Source organism: Theropithecus gelada, chromosome 13 (genome assembly GCF_003255815.1).
Source record: "Theropithecus gelada isolate Dixy chromosome 13, Tgel_1.0, whole genome shotgun sequence".
Classification (NCBI taxonomy): Eukaryota; Metazoa; Chordata; class Mammalia; order Primates; family Cercopithecidae; genus Theropithecus; species Theropithecus gelada.
In genome coordinates, this window is record NC_037681.1 from 23,990,722 (window position 1) to 24,009,430 (window position 18,709).

An 18,709-nucleotide genomic window follows, 5' to 3' on the forward strand; every position below is an offset into this window, starting at 1 on the left:
GCATAAGCCACCATGCCCTGCCCATGAATTCTTGTATATAAGTAAAAATCCTTCACCACTCACCTTCCTTGACAGACAACTAGTGCATTATCTTAAAAACTTAGTGTACAAGAGCAAAGAATCAAGCATTTATCCTGCCCTTCCTATATGAACTGTACCACTGCATAACCAAACAAGCATAAAAAAGAAAACACTTTCTTAGAAAACCATTCCAGCTAATAAAGGCAAGCAAAATGACAGAATAAGAATACCACCATTTTACAACCCCAAATAATTAACAGATCTTGGCACTGAGCATCAGCTGCTGTCAACATGGTGCTTTCCAGAGCAAAGCACCTAACCGCCTATTCTTCTGCCAAAGGGATCAAATCTGAGGCTCATCAAGCCTCTGGACCCAGCTGCCAATGTGCAGGAAAGATAGAGGGCCATGCTGAACTGCACCATGACCACGCGGTAAAATCTACCCTGTGGGAAGCCATGGGACAAACAGCCCAGGCTCTTCAACAGATAAATGGCAGGGAAAACAGCGAGACAGACGGGACTGCAAATGGATACTGAATTAGTTAAAAAAACAAACAAAAAAAAGCAGACAAGACTAAACTGCCATCAAGAAACCAAGAAAGTCATTTCTGTAAAAGTTGGGATTACTTCTGGGGTCAAGGAGCGGGAGAACAAGGGGGCTATGGCTGGAGGGGCACTTGGAGAGCCTTCTGGGGTATCTGGCAAAGTACTATTTCTTCCCTGGGTGGTGGACACAAAGGTATTCACCTTACAATTGTAATCATTCATAAGCTAAACATTTGTTTTGTGTTACTTCCTGTATGTTTTTATAATAAAAGTGTTTAAAACTAAATAAATAATCATGTCAAACTTTTATTATTATTATTTTTTGAGACAGAGTCTTACTCTGTCACCCAGGTTGGAGTGCAGTGGCGCAATCTCGGCTCACTGCAACCTCCGCCTCCTTGGTTCAAGTAATTCTTGTGCCTCAGTCTCCCAAGCAGCTGGGACTACAGACCCATGCCACCATACCTGGATACTTTTTGTATTTTTAGTAGAGACAGGGTTTCGTCATGTTGGCCAAGCTGGTCTCAAACTCCTGACCTCAAGTGATCTGCCCACCTTGGCCTCTCAAAGTGCTGAGATTACAGAAGTCAGCCACCGTGCCAAACCAGTGTTTTTTTTTTTAATTTGCACAGTTTTAAACAAAAGAGCCAAATAGATATTTGAAAGATTTATTTATGCATTTTAGTCTTTACAAGTCATAGCTGTTCCCAGAGAATGGCCTAGCAGACAGGGTCGCCTGCAGGCAGGCTTTGCCCTATACTAAGTGCCCAGCAAGCAGGCACATGGGGCTTGAGACCCAGCCTACACCCGGCCCACTGAGCTGTGCGCCCAGGCCCTGGGCAGCATGTTTCTCTAAGGTACCCATGGGCACAAGTCACCTATACAAGCAGGAGACTCAGTCCTGTCTACTGGATGGTAAATGGAAGCTTCCAGAACACTTCTAGATTTCTGAGTTGCATCTTTTAACCAATGGTTCTTTGATTTATCAAAATATAAGCCACAGAATTTTAGGCCATTTGCCTTGCTTGCCTGCAATAAAACAAGCAAGAACAGTATCGAACCCAGTAAATATAATGCAGAAATCTCACATAATTCTCCAATCTCAAAGATGTTCAATTTATTATATACTTAACCGTTTTTTATGAAAACGTGTCACAGAAGGCCACTGTGCCTGATTCCGTGTGAAAGACGCATCTGCCCATCACCGCGATGGTCCCACCTGCAGGCTGTTTTCCACACCAGTAAGCACAAGCAGCAAGACAGCCACTGGTTCAAGTTCCCCCAAGGACTAAAGTCACATGGCTCAGTCTTCCGATTGCTTAGCTCCTTTTCTGGCTAATCTATCAGCTTCTTCATTGCCTATAAATCCCGAATGACCAGGAACGTGCATCTGTTAAGATAAATGTTTTCCTTTTATTTTTACTCATCTTTACATAAGCGACACATGACTATATTCTCACCATAAAAAAACATTCAGAACAGACTGCATAGCGTAAGCTCAACTTCGACGCTCCTCTCCCCAAACGTGATCCTCAGTAGCACGCTGTTGATTCTTCATGCGTTTATGCAACGGATGTATTTACAAACATTCCATTTTGTTTTTCTACAAATTGGATTTTACCGTTCATATTGCTATTTCCTCCCCCACTTATCAATGGGACTTGATAAGCTTTCCAGGCAAAACACATGTATGTACAGATGGGTGGACGGATATGTATGCAACACACACACACACGCTTCCCTTGCAGTGCTGTCAGAAAAACCAATGTACTGTCTACATTTACGTTGCCAAAGCAAATTGACACATCAGGCTACCCAACTGTTATCAGTGGTTCCGGGAAGGCAGAACAAGGCAGGGTTGAGACAATGGTTGCAGTTTAATTTGTTCTGTATTGCTTAAAAAAAACTTTTTTTTTTTATTTTATTTTTTTTTTTTTTTTTATTTTTTTTATTTTTATTATTTTTTTTTTTTTGAGACAGAGTCTGGCTCTGTCGTCCGGGCTGGAGTGCAGTGGCCGGATCTCAGCTCACTGCAAGCTCCGCCCCCCGGGTTTACGCCATTCTCCTGCCTCAGCCTCCCGAGTAGCTGGGACTACAGGCGCCCGCCGCCTCGCCCGGCTAGTTTTTTGTATTTTTTTTTTTAGTAGAGACGGGGTTTCACCGTGTTCGCCAGGATGGTCTCGATCTCCTGACCTCGTGATCCGCCCGTCTCGGCCTCCCAAAGTGCTGGGATTACAGGCTTGAGCCACCGCGCCCGGCCAAAAAAAAAAAAAACTTTTTAATAAACACGATCTATAATTTTAAAAAATGCTTCCATCTTGGAATAAAAGTTCTATCACCAAGGCTTTAATCACACAACCTTACTATTGTTTGAAACAAAATACACTGATAGTTTTATTTAACATTATGATGCATTCCGAAGAAACAAACAGGGTGACATACAGCTGTCATAGTAATGTCATGTGCCCAGGTTAGGTGTTAGTTTGTGTTCTTAACAAAATGTAAGTTTTGTAGAACATCCCTCAAACCACACTGCCTATGTATTCTATGCCTAGTGATACTCTCACTAAAATTGTATTACTTGTGGTTGCAGTGAGCTGAGATTGCGCCACTGCACTCCAGCCTGGGCAACAGTGCGAGACTCTGTCTCAAAACAATAAATAAAAGGTTGACATGATTATTTATTTAGTTGTAAACCTTTTTATCATAAAATAAAAATAATATAGGAAGTGACACAAAACAAATGTAATTCCAGTACTTTGAAAGGCCAAGACAGGTGGATCGTTTGAGGTTAAGAGTTCAAGACCAGCCTGGGTAACATGACAAAACCCCATCGCTACTAAAAATACAAACATTAGCCAGGTGTGTGGGCATATGCCTGTAATCCCAGACACTTGGGAGGCTGAGGCATGAGAATCACCTGGACCCAGAAGGCAGAGGTTGTAATGAGATCACGCCATAGCCTGGGGTGACAGAGTGAGACTCTGTCTCAAAAACCACACCAAACCAAACCAAAAAACCGTATTACTTGTATGATAAGGGAAAGAATCAAATGTGTATATGTGGGTGGGTTTGTTTTTCTGAGACAGGCTCTTGCTCTGTCGCCCAGGCTAGAGTGCAGCGGTACAATCTTGGCTCATTGCAACTTCGACCTCCCCAGCTCAAGTCATCCTCCCACCTCAGCATCCTGAGTAACTAGACTACAGGCATGCACCACTACACCTGGCTAATTTTTTATTTTTTCTAGAAACAGAGTCTTACTATGTTATCCAGGCTGGTCTTGAACTTTGGGCTCAAGAAGTCAGCCCATTTGGGCCTCCTAAAGTGCTGGATTACAGGTGTGAACCATTGTGCCCAGCCTCAAATAGTTTTATTTTTTTGAGACAGAGTCTTGGAGTCTCATATCGTTGCTCAGTGCTGGAGTGCAGTGGCGCGATCTTGGCTCACTGCAATCTCGGCCTCCCGGGTTCAAGTGATTCTCCTGTCTCAGCCTCCTGAGTAGCTGGGACTACAGGCGCACACCACCATGCCTGGCTAGTTTTTGTATTTTTTAATAGAGATGGGGTTTCACCATACTGGCCAGGCTGCTCTTGAACTCCTGACCTCGTGATCCACCCACCTCAGCCTCCCAAAGTGCTGGGATTACAGGCATGAGAAACTGTGCCCAGTCTCAAATACGTTTTAATATACATTATGATATTAATTGTATGGAAATTGTTATATCATGAAACCACTTACATAAACCACTAATCTCTAGTAAACTTAGCTTATTTGGTCATAATAGCCATAAGGCATGAACATTTAAGATACTCACCCACTGAATGTCCATCCCCTGGGTGAGCCTCTCCAGTGCCACGAAGTCCTCTTTGTTGATCACCTCTTTCCCTGCACTTGTCTTCCACCCATTTTCCTTCCAACTTTGAACCCAGTTAGTTATACCTACCAAAATGCATGATCACTGGTGAGTCAATCTTGAGTGTCCTGCCTTTTTCACCTCCTTAGTCTTACCTCTTATAATTGATCCCACTTGTATTCTGAGTCACCATCCTTGACTCTTCACTTCCTTAGCTGGCCTCAGTGCTTTAGCTTTTGGCACAGCCTGAAATACCCACTTCTCTTCCCCTTCCCCTAACTTGTATTCTACCTACAGCTGTCAGCTTAAGATGTCATTTTTCCCAGGAGCCTTCCCCAGTCTCATAAGCATCCCCTACATGCTCCTATTCAGGGCATTTCCCAAAGAAGCAGTCAACACGTCATCTTAAGTGACTTATACACACACAGACTAGAAGTAACACTAGAGCAGAGCCACTTCCACCTCTGACTGCATCTCCAGTGCCTGGCGAAGAAATAAGCATGTGGAAAACATCGGAGCAGAAGGCAGACTCCAAAATCCTCACTCTTTGCTTGATACCTGACACACCAATGTCATCCCCCTCAACGCTCCCATTTGGGTCCTGCCCTGTTACAACACCTCCTACCAATTTCCCTTCACAGTTACTGGAAAAACAGAAGAAATCAAACGTGAAAGCTTACCGTTTATAGTAAACATACTGTCTGTATACAGAACCAGTTTACTGATGTTTTGAGCCTTTGCTTGTTCAATGGCTTTGCAGGCTGCCTTGAAAAGACAAGTCGATAGTCATGCTACAGAAAATGTTCAACTTTGACATTACTGAAGTTCAAAAGTACTTCAAAATTGAAACATCCCCTCTGTACTGTGATGATCGTATTCTCTGTATGAAACACTACTATACATACAATTCTCCTGTGCAGACATCTATCTGAAATAAGTTTTCACAATTTTTCTACAAAATTCGTATTTTTCAAAATTGCTATTAAACCAACGTCTCTTCTTCAAATATCTTGTATATATACATAGAAAAAAAAGAATTAGTTTATAAGTTCATACTCAACGCTCAAAAATGAGAGGCTTAAATGTATCTGATAACTTACATGAATTTCTGCTCTTTGGTTTGTCTGTCGCCCAGGAAGTCTAATGCCTACATTTCTGTTTCAAAACAGTACAAAAGAAAATAAAATTATAAAGTGAATTCTCAAAGTGATTTTTCTTAATGGATAACAAACTAGTGTGTATACTTATTTGAAATATAAAAGTATCATATAAAAATCAAACTAACAGAGAGACTCCCAGAAGCAGACAGGAGCAAACAGGTTTCCACACTCGGGCACGTTCTGACTCTCATGGGTTCCACTAGGGCAGAGGAAGTAAGAGCTAGTTCTCTGCGGACCCTGGGTTAGGCCCTATGGCTGCGGTGGGAAGAATCCCAGGAGAAAACTCAGGAAGAAGAATGGAGAATGAGGTTTCAGACTGAAATTACTAAAAACCTCCAGGGAGTAAAACAGGAAAATGAAATCAAGGAACCAGAAAAAACCCTCAGACAAGTTATTTAAAATTTGGGGTCACCAGGAGATACAATGTTTCCTAAAAGAATGAGCGATTTTTGGGCCAGGCGTGGTGGCTCACACCTGTAATCCCAGCACTTTGGGAGGACAAGGTGGGAGGATCGCGTGAGCCCACAAATTTGAGAACAGCCTGGACAACATAGTGAGACCTCATCTCTACTTAAAAAAAAAAAAAAAAAAAATTAGCTGGGCATGGTGGTGTGGACCTATAGTCCCAGTCACTCGGGAGGCTGAGGCAGGAGGATTACTTGAGCCTGGGAGTTTGAGGCTGCAGTGAGCTATGATCATGCTACTGCACTCCAGCCCGGGCAACAGAGTGACACCCTGTCTCATTAATAAATAATAAGCAAACAAAAAAGAATGGGCATTTTTTGAATGCAAAGAGTTGAGGCAGAAGAATAATAAATGGTATAAAGCAGGGGTCCCCAACCCCCAGGCCATGTACTGGCACCAGTCTGTGGCCTAAGAACCAGACTGCACAGCAGGAGAGAGGTGGGCAAGCCAGCAAAGCTTCATCAGTGTTTACAGCCACTCCCCATCACTCACATTACCACCTGAGCTCAGCCTCCTGTCAGATGGGCAGTGGCACTAGATGTGCACAGGAGCATGAACCCTACCTTGAACTGTGCACCCAAGGGATCTGGGTTACGCACTCCTTATGAAAATCCACTGCCTGATCATCTATCACTGTCCCATCACCCCAGATGGGACCGTCTAACTGCAGGGAAACAAGCTCAGGGCTCCTAGTGATTCTAGGAGCAAGTTGTAAAATTATTTCATTACACATTACAAGGTAATAATAATAAAGTACACAATAAACGTAAGTATGCTTGAATCATCCCAAAACCATCCTTCCGCCCCATGCCCTGTGGAAAAATCGTCTTCTACAAAACTGACCCCTGGTGCCAAAAAGGTTGGAGATTGCTGGTCTAAATCAAGTGCCCAGCATCTCAAACACAGGCACAGAAAGAAGAGCTGGTAACAATGTCCCCAGACGGGAAGTCTGAAGGATTCCTCCTGAACTGCCCACGAGGCCAACCTGAGGCCCAGGAACCTCCATGGCCCCGTGCTTCCAAAGAGGCCACACACGCGATTCTGGATACAAACAAACAGACAACGTCTGTCCTTCCAGCTTCTGAGAACCAGCCCCAGGTCTGTGCCATCCCATTTGCTTTGAGACGCAGCTCCCAGCCCAGCCATGATCTCCATGGAGGTATCCAGACGGGACCCCTGGAACATGAACCCTCTGTGGTCAGCTCTAGGTATGTGTCCTGCCATACTCCCAGTAGCCCCCAGCAGAAACAGAAGCAGCTGATGTCTTCTGACTCTGATCCAAACCCTCAACTTACAGACAATTAGAACCTAGATCTTGATTCTGTATGAAAGACAACAGAATAGCAATTGTATACACTGCGGTACAACCCCATCCTCTCCCAGCCCAGTGTGATGAGAGTAAAATATGAAATCGATGAGGGGAAAAAAAAATCAAACCCACAATATTAAGACTTTGTTGAAAAACACCATGGTATGGTATCATAGAAGGAACACCGGACCAGAAGTCAGAAGTCAGGAGCGAAGTTGAATTTCTGGACCTGAGAGGCATTAGCATGTATCCTGGGCAAGAGCTAAGCCCACGGATACTCAGTGCGACCCACGCTTGCCTCCTCTTCCAGGGTTCCAAGCTAAAATGAAATGGTAACGTGAAAGAAAGTAAAAGAACTTTGTAAACCCTACAGTGCAGCAGAAATGTAAAGTGGTATTATTATGGAACAATTACATCAAATCTGCCTCACGGCGTTCGTGGGCACAGGTAAATACTGGAGAATGCAGGTCGGCATCGGTGCATGGTGATTTTGCAGGGCTGAAATTCCTCCTCTACACTGAATCTTAGGGCTACCCACTACAGTTCAAGTTCATTCACATCCAGGGGCTAGGTGTGTTTGGATAATCGCACTTCACTTCACCCTGTGTGCCTTCTGAAACACAAAGCATCACCTCGAAGACAGTCTGGTGATGTGACGGCTTCCAAGTCCGGAGACTGCCCCTGCCCCCTTGTGCATGCCTCCGAAGACCATCTCCCAGTGTGCCATGTGACTGCAGAGTCAAGAGGAAGTGAGGTCACATCAGCAAGACTAAGCTACTAAAAACCTCCAAGAAGTAACGGAGGAAATGAAATTAAGGAACCAAAAAATCCTCAGACAAGTTATTTAAAATGGGGGTCACCAGGAGATCCAGTTTCCTAAAAGAATGAGCAATTTTTGGGCCGGGGTGGTGGCTCACACCTGTGATCTCGGTGCTTTGGGAGGACAAGGTGGGAGGATCGCGTGAGCCCAGAAATGTGAGCCCAGCCTGGGCTACATAGTGAGACCTCATCTCTACTAAAAAAAAGACTCCTCTTGGGAGGCTGAGGTGGGCGGATCACTAGGTCAGAAGATCAAGACCATCCTGGCTAACATGGTGAAACTCCGTCTCTACTAAAAATACAAAAAATTCGCCGGGTGCGGTGGCAGGTGCCTGTAGTCCCAGCTACTCGGGAGGCTGAGGCAGGAGAACGGCGTGAACCTGAGCAGCAGAGCTTGTAGCGAGCCAAGATCGTGCCACTGCACTCTAGCCTGGGTGACAGAGTGAGACTCCATCTCAAAAAAAAAATAGACTCCTCCACAGGGCAAGAAAGAAATGCCAAAGCCAGGTGTGGTGGCTCACGCCCGTAATCCCAACACTCCGACAGGCCAAGGTGGGAGGATTACTTGAGCCCAGAAGGTTGAGGCTGCAGTGAGCTGTGTTTGTGCCACTGTGCTCCATCCTGGGCAACAGAGTGAGACCCTGTCTTAAAAAAAAAAAAAGCAAAGGAAGTAAAGCTGAGGTACCTGACATTCTGAGAAGCAATGCCGCTTAGCCCTAACACGAACCAAAGCTGCTCCTCTGCTACCCGCTGCCAGAGCTATTCATCTGCAGGTTTTCCCAATAATCAAATAATAAGCAGATCCCGCCTCATCTTTTCACAAGTTGTGGAACATGATTCAGTAAAACTCTGCTTGCTTTGTTTACTTACAAAGGATGGCCCGGCCCCCAGTAAACGCCGATTCCCGCTCGTGGCCTTCTACGCCCATTACTGGAGCAGCAGCCATCAGTGTAGACGACAACAAAGTCTCCTGTGGGAAAAGGGAAGTAAATACTGCTGGGCTGACCTTACTGAAAACTGAAATTCACCTCAAAAATCCCCTAGGTCGAGTTAGCATTTTAACCCGAGGGCATTTTACAGCGCTGCAGACGTTTCTCTCTGGATAAACGTGCTCAATTCCTTACGAGGGGGCACCTACCATCTATGCTAGGAATCCGCTTACATTTTGATCTGGTAGGCCAGGCAGGTTCAGGACGAAGGCAGTCACTTTGTCAAACTAGGCCCTGCTGCAAAGAACTACTGTTCACACCCCACACTGAGGGTTCAAAGGACAATGACTCTGTCTCCATGGCAGGGTCACCTTCACTCCCAGGGAGCATCCTCCCAGAGACAAGCAGTGCCTCAGCATGACGGTGACCCCGCCTGCCAGAGGGCCCAGTCTCCTGACCAGGGCTGGTCCAATTTCTTCCCTGGTATATTTGCCGCTAGTTAAATATGGTTCGTCTTTGCTTCTTTCCCTCTTGATAGAGGGTGTGATTGACACACCAATGCTGTAAAGAACAAGGTAAAAAAGGACGGATGGGGGCACTCTCAGGCCACTCGTGACCAGGACACTTCAGCAGTGTGGTGGGAGCAGAGGTCAGGTTGCAAAGTGTTAAAAGAGCTGGGCGAGGGGGCAAATAGAGGTGACATGCGCAGGAAGTGGAAGTACATGTCCGAAGGACGGCAAACTGAGCTCAGCAGTGGCGAAGGGGCAGGGATGGGGACGTGCTCCTCACAGGAGCGGGGCTGAGAGCCAAGGGGAGCGTGGGTGTCGGGCACGGCTCCTCAGTTCAGCTGGAACTTGACTGTATGAGCACGACTACAAACTTGCCGCCCAGCCACTGAACTGTCTCAGGAGCCAGCACCTGCCACCTGCCATGTTCCAGGCCACTGAGCCTCCAGCAATGGTCAGTGCCTGGAAATGGCTCATCTCCCTGCGACTCCACAAATCTTTGCTTCAATTCCTACTAGTAAATCACCAAATAAAGAATACTTGTTTGATCTTTTTTTACATAACTGCAAAACGTATCTATAAATAATACAGCTTGGCAAAACATTTTCTACTGGTTTCCCTTGAATTAAATTAGAACCTATAAATATACTGATTTATATTTTTTAATGCTACTTATTTCTATTTTCTGCTCATATGTGTAAAAGACACAAAGGAGACTTCTATTCTGTGAGTCACTAAATACATACAACTGATTCCTGGAGTGAAAGGTAGCAGAAAAGTTCACTACTACTTTGCTTCTCAGGATAAAATAGAATCTCCTGTTTTTCAAAGATTGGGTATGAAAGGTTAAAATGCTGGTGCTAATCAATCATAACAAGCAGCGGTGTGCGGGGTGTTTCTTATTTGAAAAAGCTGGAGTCTTCATATTTTATCTTAATAACGTTAAGTACTGCATGCACAGGGAGCACTGGTATTTCAGAAGATTACGGTTGTTCATTTACATGTAAGGGTTTTCCTAAGAACATTTAAGTTTAATTCTGCACCACTTGATCAATTACAAAATAATGGCCTTAGTGATTTCTAAATAATCTTTACACATAAGAATGAAGATAATAAACATCAGCTCAAACTCTCCCCATTAAGTGGGAAACACCTTTTACACATAACATGCTCATGATGGTCCTATTAAAATTTGAAAACCCAAGGAAGATGTACCCATGTAGGAAAACGTGTCTCTGCTAACTGGAGGCGCCGGCTCCATGCTCGGCTTCATGTGCTTTGCATAGGGCTCTGCGCTTTCATCTCCATCTCCATCCAGTGGCTCATGGAGTCGCTTGCTGGCTTTCATCTGCGATTCTTGTCCATGTTGATTTTCCTGCCCTGAAAGACAGAGTCCACTAGTGAGCTGGAAACAATGAACATAACACGAAATGCTAGAGAATGAAGACATTCAGTCTTAAGTTATTTAGTATCATTAAATCAGACTTAAAAACACCCTCTGTATGTGGTCCTACAACGAGGGAAACGAGGCAATGACCCCCCTCCACGCCGCCCCGACTCCCCTCCGCGCCGCCCCAACCCCCTCTCCGCGCCGCCCCAACCCCCCCCCGCGCTGCCCCAATCCCCTCCACGCCATCTCAACCCCCTCCACCCTATCTCAACTCCCTCCACGCCATCTCAGACTTACAAGGGAATGACCCCATTCACACCATCTCAGACTTTGATACTCTGAGAAATAATTCTAAATTTTTCAAGATAAGTTTGGTAAAGACAATGAGAAGACAATAGCAAGGCTTCTGTTGAAAGTAAAATCTGGTTGGTTGGGTGCAGTGGCTCACACCTATAATCCAAGCACTTTGGGAGGCCGAGGTGGGCGGATCACCTGAGGTTGGGAGCTCCAGACCAGCCTGACCAACATGGAGAAACAGCATCTCTACTAAAAATACAAAATTAGGCAGGAGTGGTGGCGCATGCCTGTTAATTCCAGCTACTTGGGAGGCTGAGGCAGGAGAACTGCCTGAACCTGGGAGGTGGGGAGGTGGACGTTGCAGTGAGCCAAGATTGCGCCATTGCACTCCAGCCTGGACAACAAGGGTGATATTCCGTCTCAAAGAAAAAAAAATAAAAGAAAGTAAAGTGTGGTTTTGATGGAGATAATGACACCAAGAGTTCTTGACCCTTTAGAGATCATGGACAGTTTGAAATAAAAGGGGCTCTTTCTCCAGGAAAAACATGGTGCAAAATTGTGTATATAACATGAGTGGTGTTGCTGGGTGCAGTGGTGCATGCCTACAGTTCCAGCTACTTAGGAGGCTGATATATGAGTATCGCTTGAGCCCAGGAGTTTGAGTCCAATCTGGCCAACATAGTGAGACTCCTTTGCTTAAAAATAAATAAATCTAAAAAAAGATGAGTCATGGCCATGGTTCAGCCCTTCCCCGCCTCAAATACAACTACATGGACACTAAATTAAGAACCTCTAGGAGGGCTTAGAGGGTACAGGTTAGTTTAGTTTGAATAAACAGATAATGGGACATATTAAGAAAGGGAAACAGGCTGGGAGGCCGAGGCTGGCAGATCATTTGCGGTTAGGAGTTCAAGACCCGCCTGGTCAACATGGTAAAATCCCATCTCTACTAAAAATACAAAAATTAGCCAGGCGTGGTGGCGCACGCCTGTAATCACAGCTACTTGGAAGGGTGAGGCAGGAGAATGGCACGAACCAGGGAGGCGGAGATTGCAGTGAGCTGAGATCACGCCACGGCACTCTAGCCTGGGCAACAGAGCGAGACTCCATCTCAAAAAGAGAAGGAAATAGAGACCAGAAACTAAAAGGAAGCAACTGGGTCCCTTCATGGGGGGCACTCTTGCAGTTCTTCTTTTGCAACAAAGTTTTTCTTCAGGGTGTACTCAAAGTTAATCCCAAATCGATTTTTTTTTTTTTTGAGACAGAGTCTCACTCTGTGCCCAGGCTGGAGTACAGTGGCGCAATCTCAGCTCACTGAAACTTCCGCCTCCCTGGTTCAAGCAGTTCTCTGCCGCAGCCTCCCAAGTAGCTGGGATTACAGGCACCCACCACCACGCCTGGCTAATTTTTTTTTTTTGTATTTTTAGTAGAGATGGGGTTTCACCATCTTGGCCAGGCTGGTCTTGAACTCCTGACCTTGTGATCCACCCGCCTTGGCCTCCCAGAGTGCTGGGATTACAGGTGTGAGCCACTGTGCCCAGTCCCAAAGAGATTCTTTTTTTTTTTTTTTTGAGACGGAGTCTCGCTCTGTCGTGGCCCAGGCTGGAGCGCAGTGGCCGGATCTCAGCTCACTGCAAGCTCCGCCTCCCGGGTTCACGCCATTCTCTTGCCTCAGCCTCCCGAGTAGCTGGGACTACAGGTGCCCACCACCTCGCCCGGCTAGTTTTTGCATTTTTTTTTTAGTAGAGACGGGGTTTCACCGTGTTAGCCAGGATGGTCTTGATCTCCTGACCTCGTGATCCGCCCGTCTCGGCCTCCCAAAGTGCTGGGATTACAGGCTTGAGCCACCGCGCCCGGCCCCAAAGAGATTCTTAATACCATCTCAGGGTTATCTGGGAAGGGCCCATATCTCACTCACTCGGTAATATTATGGAAACTGAAGTAGAATCACTAAATTAGACCACGACTCAAAACACCAGAGTTTCAATTTGTGTTATACCTTTTATCAGCTGTGAACTCTGTCAACTGAATTAAACCCTCTGGGCTTCTGTAAAATGAAGCCCTGGGCTAGATGATCTGAAATGACTTTTCCCACACTATCATTTTATGGTGTGAAAATAAAGACACAGGAGCCACCACCTACCTGCAAACAACCCTAACCCAACACTACAGGATTCACCTCCAGCTCTCAACTCCTAAACCAAGGATGAAGAAATGGGGCACAAACAGAACACCTACTAGAAAGGCACAAGACAAATCTCCAGCCTAGTGGAGCTTCTCAACCCACACCTCTTGGAGCACTCAGGGAGCCTGGGCGACACTTGACTCTGATCAGCCCGGAGTCAGCAACGCCGGCGTTTCCACTGCCAGGTTTCATTATCACATTCTCACCTCCAAAACCTGCCTCTAGGTGCTCTACTGAAGTAAACACAAATACTCCGCTCCAGGTCAAAGTGTCATTTCGTAGAACCCTAACACTGATACAAATACTGGCTTTACCTACTGTAACAGAGATGGACACTTCCTACAGAACAGACAAGACTTTGAAGGAGGAAAAAACCACACTTGTCAGTTAAGTTTTACTTCACAAAATTGTGGTTTTTAAGTAAATCAACCTTAAATCAGCTTATATAAACCATAAGAACCAGCAAATAGCTCAATAATTCTAAAATAAGGATAAAAGTACTGTTAAAAAACAAAAAACTGTCAAAGGGGCTAATGCTTTTTCTTTGATACAGATCTGAATCATTAAAGGCACTAAATCTCAATTTATAGTCGTAAGTCACTGACTAGGAGATCTCTGAAGTTTTAAGAAGCAGATTCACAAGGAACTAGCTTGCTTTAAGATTTAGAGTACTTAATAAAAACAGAAACATACTTATATTGGCAGAACTGAGATACAAATAAATTACTCATTGGTTAAAAACAAAAAATTCGTGAAAAGGAAAATTATGAAAAGGAAGTATCAGGAACCCAGCAAAGAAGGAAAGAGCCATATTTTCAAACCTGCTTTCTGTCTCAAACTGATTTTTCCATCTGGTAGAAAAATGAACAGCTGTAACAGCGAGGATGAGGCTCAGCATTACTGCCTCCATTCTCCCCTAACATCCCCGTGGTGGGATCGTATAGGCTGAGAGAACTATGGGAACAATTTATAGTTTAAAGCAAGTATGACAGTGGTCCCTTCCCAAAACTAACCTCCAAGGAGATAAAGAGGGAGCACACACAAGTAACAATGTTATGTTGAGGACTTATAGGAGCATCATGGCCTGACCAAGGACAGAGAAGTTTCACAATCCCCTTGGACCTTCGCTGCCATCAGGATGTCTGTGCTCATCGGTCACCTCCTGATCTCACCTCCGCCTTTCTTTCCCCTTCCCTTAACACAGAAGAAGTCTCCAGTTCTATTAACTTAAGATGGTTCCTCAGGACATTAGTCCACCATCTTCTTGGCTTGGTGGCTCTCGGAAAAAAGTTGCCTTCCTTGCCCCAACACCTTGTCTCTCAGCTTATGGGCTGTCATTGCAGTAAGCAGTAAGAACTGTCACATCGATGAGCCTTTTTCATGTGTCCTCATTCTCAAACAAGCAGAACCTCCTTTAAAAGCTATTGAAGAGCGAGAGGGTGGAGCAGATGCACTAAGTGAGGGTCGCCCCTGTTTTGGAAACTAACTCTTCAGGGCTCCATTCTGGACATAACCTTCCTCTCTCTGAATTGTGCTTTGTCCAGGATTGTTATGATGATTCAAAGGAGCAGTTGTTCAGTGTTCAGGCATCTCAGTGGCCTCCAGAGAGGCTGTTCAAGATAAGGTAATTAAAATCATGCTCTGCTCAGTTTTAATTTGCTGTAGTAAAAAGTTTGTAAGTAACATTCATGTAAGAGCACTTCCTCAGTGTAGATCCAGAAATACTTTTAAAGTCTTGTGCTCTAAAGTTGTTACCCACTCATCTGAGTCTGCATAATGGGCTTTAAACTTCAAATTATATTGGGCATTAATCTTATATTGGGCTTTAAACTTTGAATAACCATACTTTATATAACACATAAAATTGGAAGAAACTGGCCAGGCATGGTGGCTCATGCCTGGAATCCTAACACTTTGGGAGGCCAAGGCAGGTGAATCACTTGAGGTCAGGAGTTCAAGACCAGCTTGGCTGATATGGTGAAATCCCATCTCTACTAAAAAAAAATACAAAAATTAGCCGGGTGTGGTGGCACGCACATGTAATCCCAGCTACTCGGGAAGCTGAAGCAGGAGAATCACTTGAACCCAGGAAGCAGGGATTGCAGTGAGCCAAGATTGTGACACTGCACTCCAGCCTGGGCAACAGAGTGAGACTGTCTCACGGAAGGAAAAAAAAAAATTCAGATTGTGTGACTGTCCTCAATAAAAAGGAAACACCATAAAGGTGCATGCCATGAAAGAACCACACTCATTCCTATAAACTGTAGCCCATTCAGTCTAATAACTATGCAAGTTTTTTTTTTTTTTTTGACAAGTCTTACCCTGTCACCCAGGCCGAGTGCAGTGGCGCAATCTTGGCTCACTGCAGCCTCCACCTCCCGGGCTCAAGCAATTCTCCCACCTCAGCCTCCCAAGTAGCTGGGATTACAGGTGCACGCCACCACACCCAGCTAATTTTTGCATTTTAGTAGAAACGGAATTTCATCATGTTGGCCAGGCTGGACAAGTATTTTTTTTAAAAGACAAGGAATTATGGCATAAAAGGCTGAATGGAACAGGAGAACTGAGTCCTGGCTTATCTCTAATACTGTAAGTAATATGAACCACTATTTGTAACTGCTTTCAGCCTGTTCTAATTTGTAAAATGAAAATGATCACTCGAGGTTCTCTACATGCCTAGAGGGTAGCTATATAGATCAAATGCCATCTGGCATATGAAAGCCTTTGAATAGGTTAAAATGTCAGACTGACATGAGAGGTGACTACCTTCTGAAACTTCTGGGCTTGCAGATTTCCTGACAAAGGTCCAGGCCTCATCCTCTGTGGCAAACTTCTTAAATCTGGCAGCAGGAAACCGGTCCACCTGTGCTTTGCACTCATTCCTGGAAAAGATGTGCAATGTTATTTCCTCCTTCCCTAACTTATCCCCTTTTTTATTAAGATTCTTAAAGTTGGAAATACAGTTGTCCCTTGGTATCTGAGGGAGACGGATTCCAGGAAGTCCTCCACCCCCATCACAGATACCACTAGCAGAGGATGCTTAAGTCCTTTGCATAAAATGGTGTATTTGCACATAACCTACACACATCTTCTTGTATGCTTTAAATCATCTCCAGTTTATAATACCTAATACAATGTATATAGTTGTTGTACTGTCTTTTCATGGGTATTTTAAAACTGTATTCTACGTTTATTTTTTCCAAATATTTTTGATCTATGGTTAGCTGAAACTGAGGATGCAAACTGGATATGGAGGACCAATTCTAGTGTGAAAAGGGCAGAATCATGCCTTATAGTTTCATCCTGCACGTCAGACTCTACACCTGTGTTCTACTGTATGCCAGCCAGCACACCAGCACCGTAAGGCTTTCGTCAAACTCAAAGCGTAACAAAATACTGGGGTCTTTGAAAAAAATATTAACCATTTCATTACGACAAAAAGGCCAACTTCTGAGATGTATCTTCCTCAATACTATAGCTGCCGTGGAACACAGGTAACGACCTCTGGTATCTTGTAGTGGGAAGAGTTCTGGTGGTAGAGGCAGAACACCTGGGCTGAAGTCCTTTCTCTGTCAGTTCGTGCCCTGGGAACTTCCTGACCACAGGAACTACACCTGCAAGTGAGAATGATCCCTCTCACCTCCAAGGGTTGTTACAAGGATCCAACTGCAAATACTGGCTTATTCGAATTGACCTTTTTAAAAAGGGAAGATTAGATTAGGTACTGAGTTCCAGTCCCAATTTAGCTGGTACGGAAAAGCTGGTAATGGGGGTTAGTTCTCAGGACGTGTCACTTTTTGTTGTACTTTAACTGCAACAAAGATGAAGGATTAAACACAGGGTTTATTAGGCCACCCCTTTCCAAACAAGTCTTCGGCGCGGTCCAGTCCCCAGCCGTGAGCCTCCTGGAACCCCGCCGGCCGAGCAGGAATACGAGGCGGTCCCCCGACCACCCACAGCCACGGCGCGCGGCACAGACTAGACCCGCCAGGCTCCCGCCGCCGGGGTTAGCCGAGCTCCGGCCTCCCCTCGACCCCGGTGCCGGCATGGAGGCGCCTAGGCGGGCGGGCACTCACCAGGTCAGAAAGACCCCGGTCTTGCGGCCCCTCCTCACGGCATAGAACATCCCGAACCCGCGAGAGCCGCAACGGCAGGACACGGCGGCCAAGGCGACTCTGTGGGCCAGGAACACAAGCCAACTCATCGCTCACTCCCGGCACCGGGAAGCATTTCGACTCCCAGCCCAGCGTGGGCGCGACCCCGCAGCGCTCACCACCGCACTTCCGTCCGCGGCGCGGAAAGATGACGCACGTCTGGGCGGCGTCCTGATGAGAGCCGGGGCCTAAGGAGGGGAGGGGTCGGCGGGCGGAGCCTGGAGCCCGGTCCCCGACGAGCCCAAACTCGTCAACTTCCTGTCGGTACTTGAAGAAGCGGGGCGAGGGCTGAGGTCCCGAAGGCGGGCGAGGTCTGGGATGGGGCGGGGCCCATGGGAGCGGGGCCTTAGGCGCACCTGACCGGGCTGAAGCCCAGAGCCCCGCAGAGGAAGGTCGAGATGGACCGTGTGGGGCCCCTACTCTGCCCGCCCCCAGGCCGCCGTTCGGGGGCCAAGCCCCGGCGCGCTCGGGTCACCGCGGGAAGCCCTTGACCCCCCTGGCGCCCGGCGCCCACGTGCGGTAACCGCGGCTCCTCGAGAGCTCCCGGGATGCGGATCTGCAGTCAGGGCCGTGGCCGAATGAATGAATGCACATTTTTTAGTGGGAAGGAAGATGTTAGGATTCATGAATTAGAATAAGCACAAAGGAGGGCGAGAGGGGAGGCCGTGGAAGCCGCATTCCTCGCCTTGCCGCGGGCGCACATCCCCGAAGGGTCGCGTCCCCTCCCTGCTCCACTGCGCGTGGGTGTTTAACCAGGGCATGTCCAGTGCCTCAAGCACCACGACCCGGGAGAAAACTGAGTTGAGAAGGCAACTTTTAGAATTCTGCTCCCTATTTGACCTTTTGCTCTGTAAGCAAATCAAGTTATTTTAAAAGTCTCCATGGGTTGGCGGGGCGCAGTGGCTCACGCCTGTAATCTCAGCACTTTGGGAGGTCAAGGCGGGTGGATCACCAGGTCAGGAAATCGAGACCATCCTGACCAATATGATGAAATCCCAGCTCTACTAAAAATACAGACGTTAGCCGGGCGTGGTCGCCTGCGCCTGTAGCTACTCAGGAGGCTGAAGCAGGAGAA

At 46.2% G+C, this 18,709-nt stretch overlaps 1 protein-coding gene across 2 annotated transcripts; it reads right to left on the reverse strand.

Moving 5' to 3' along the window:
* Positions 1-1,659: 1,659 nt before the first annotated feature.
* Positions 1,660-17,795, reverse strand: RNASEH1 (ribonuclease H1). Of its 2 annotated transcripts, XM_025354956.1 has the most exons (8): positions 17,557-17,795; positions 16,247-16,362; positions 10,824-10,988; positions 9,044-9,143; positions 5,521-5,575; positions 5,101-5,185; positions 4,382-4,506; positions 1,660-1,957 (listed from the first exon to the last, which is right to left on the reverse strand). In XM_025354956.1, the coding sequence occupies exons 1-8, from the start codon at positions 17,682-17,684 to the stop codon at positions 1,871-1,873; spliced, it is 861 nt and encodes a 286-aa protein (XP_025210741.1). In that variant the 5' UTR covers positions 17,685-17,795; the 3' UTR covers positions 1,660-1,870. The 2 variants fall into 2 exon arrangements, with proteins under 2 accessions (XP_025210741.1, XP_025210742.1); XM_025354957.1 differs by lacking the exon at positions 17,557-17,795 and having other exon boundaries at positions 10,824-10,983; positions 16,244-16,253.
* Positions 17,796-18,709: the final 914 nt, after the last annotated feature.

Bases quoted from the DNA above. Each gene is read 5' to 3' on its own strand.
- RNASEH1 (XM_025354956.1), bottom strand. From the start codon at position 17,684: ATGAGTTGGCTTGTGTTCCTGGCCCACAGAGTCGCCTTGGCCGCCGTG. The intron at 16,363-17,556 runs GTGAGTGCCCGC...CATCTTTTCCAG, and splicing joins ACCGGGGTCTTTCTGACCTG to GAATGAGTGCAAAGCACAGG. The intron at 1,958-4,381 runs GTGAGTATCTTA...TTATCTTAACAG, and splicing joins AGGGGATGGACATTCAGTGG to ATGCACGTTCCTGGTCATTC.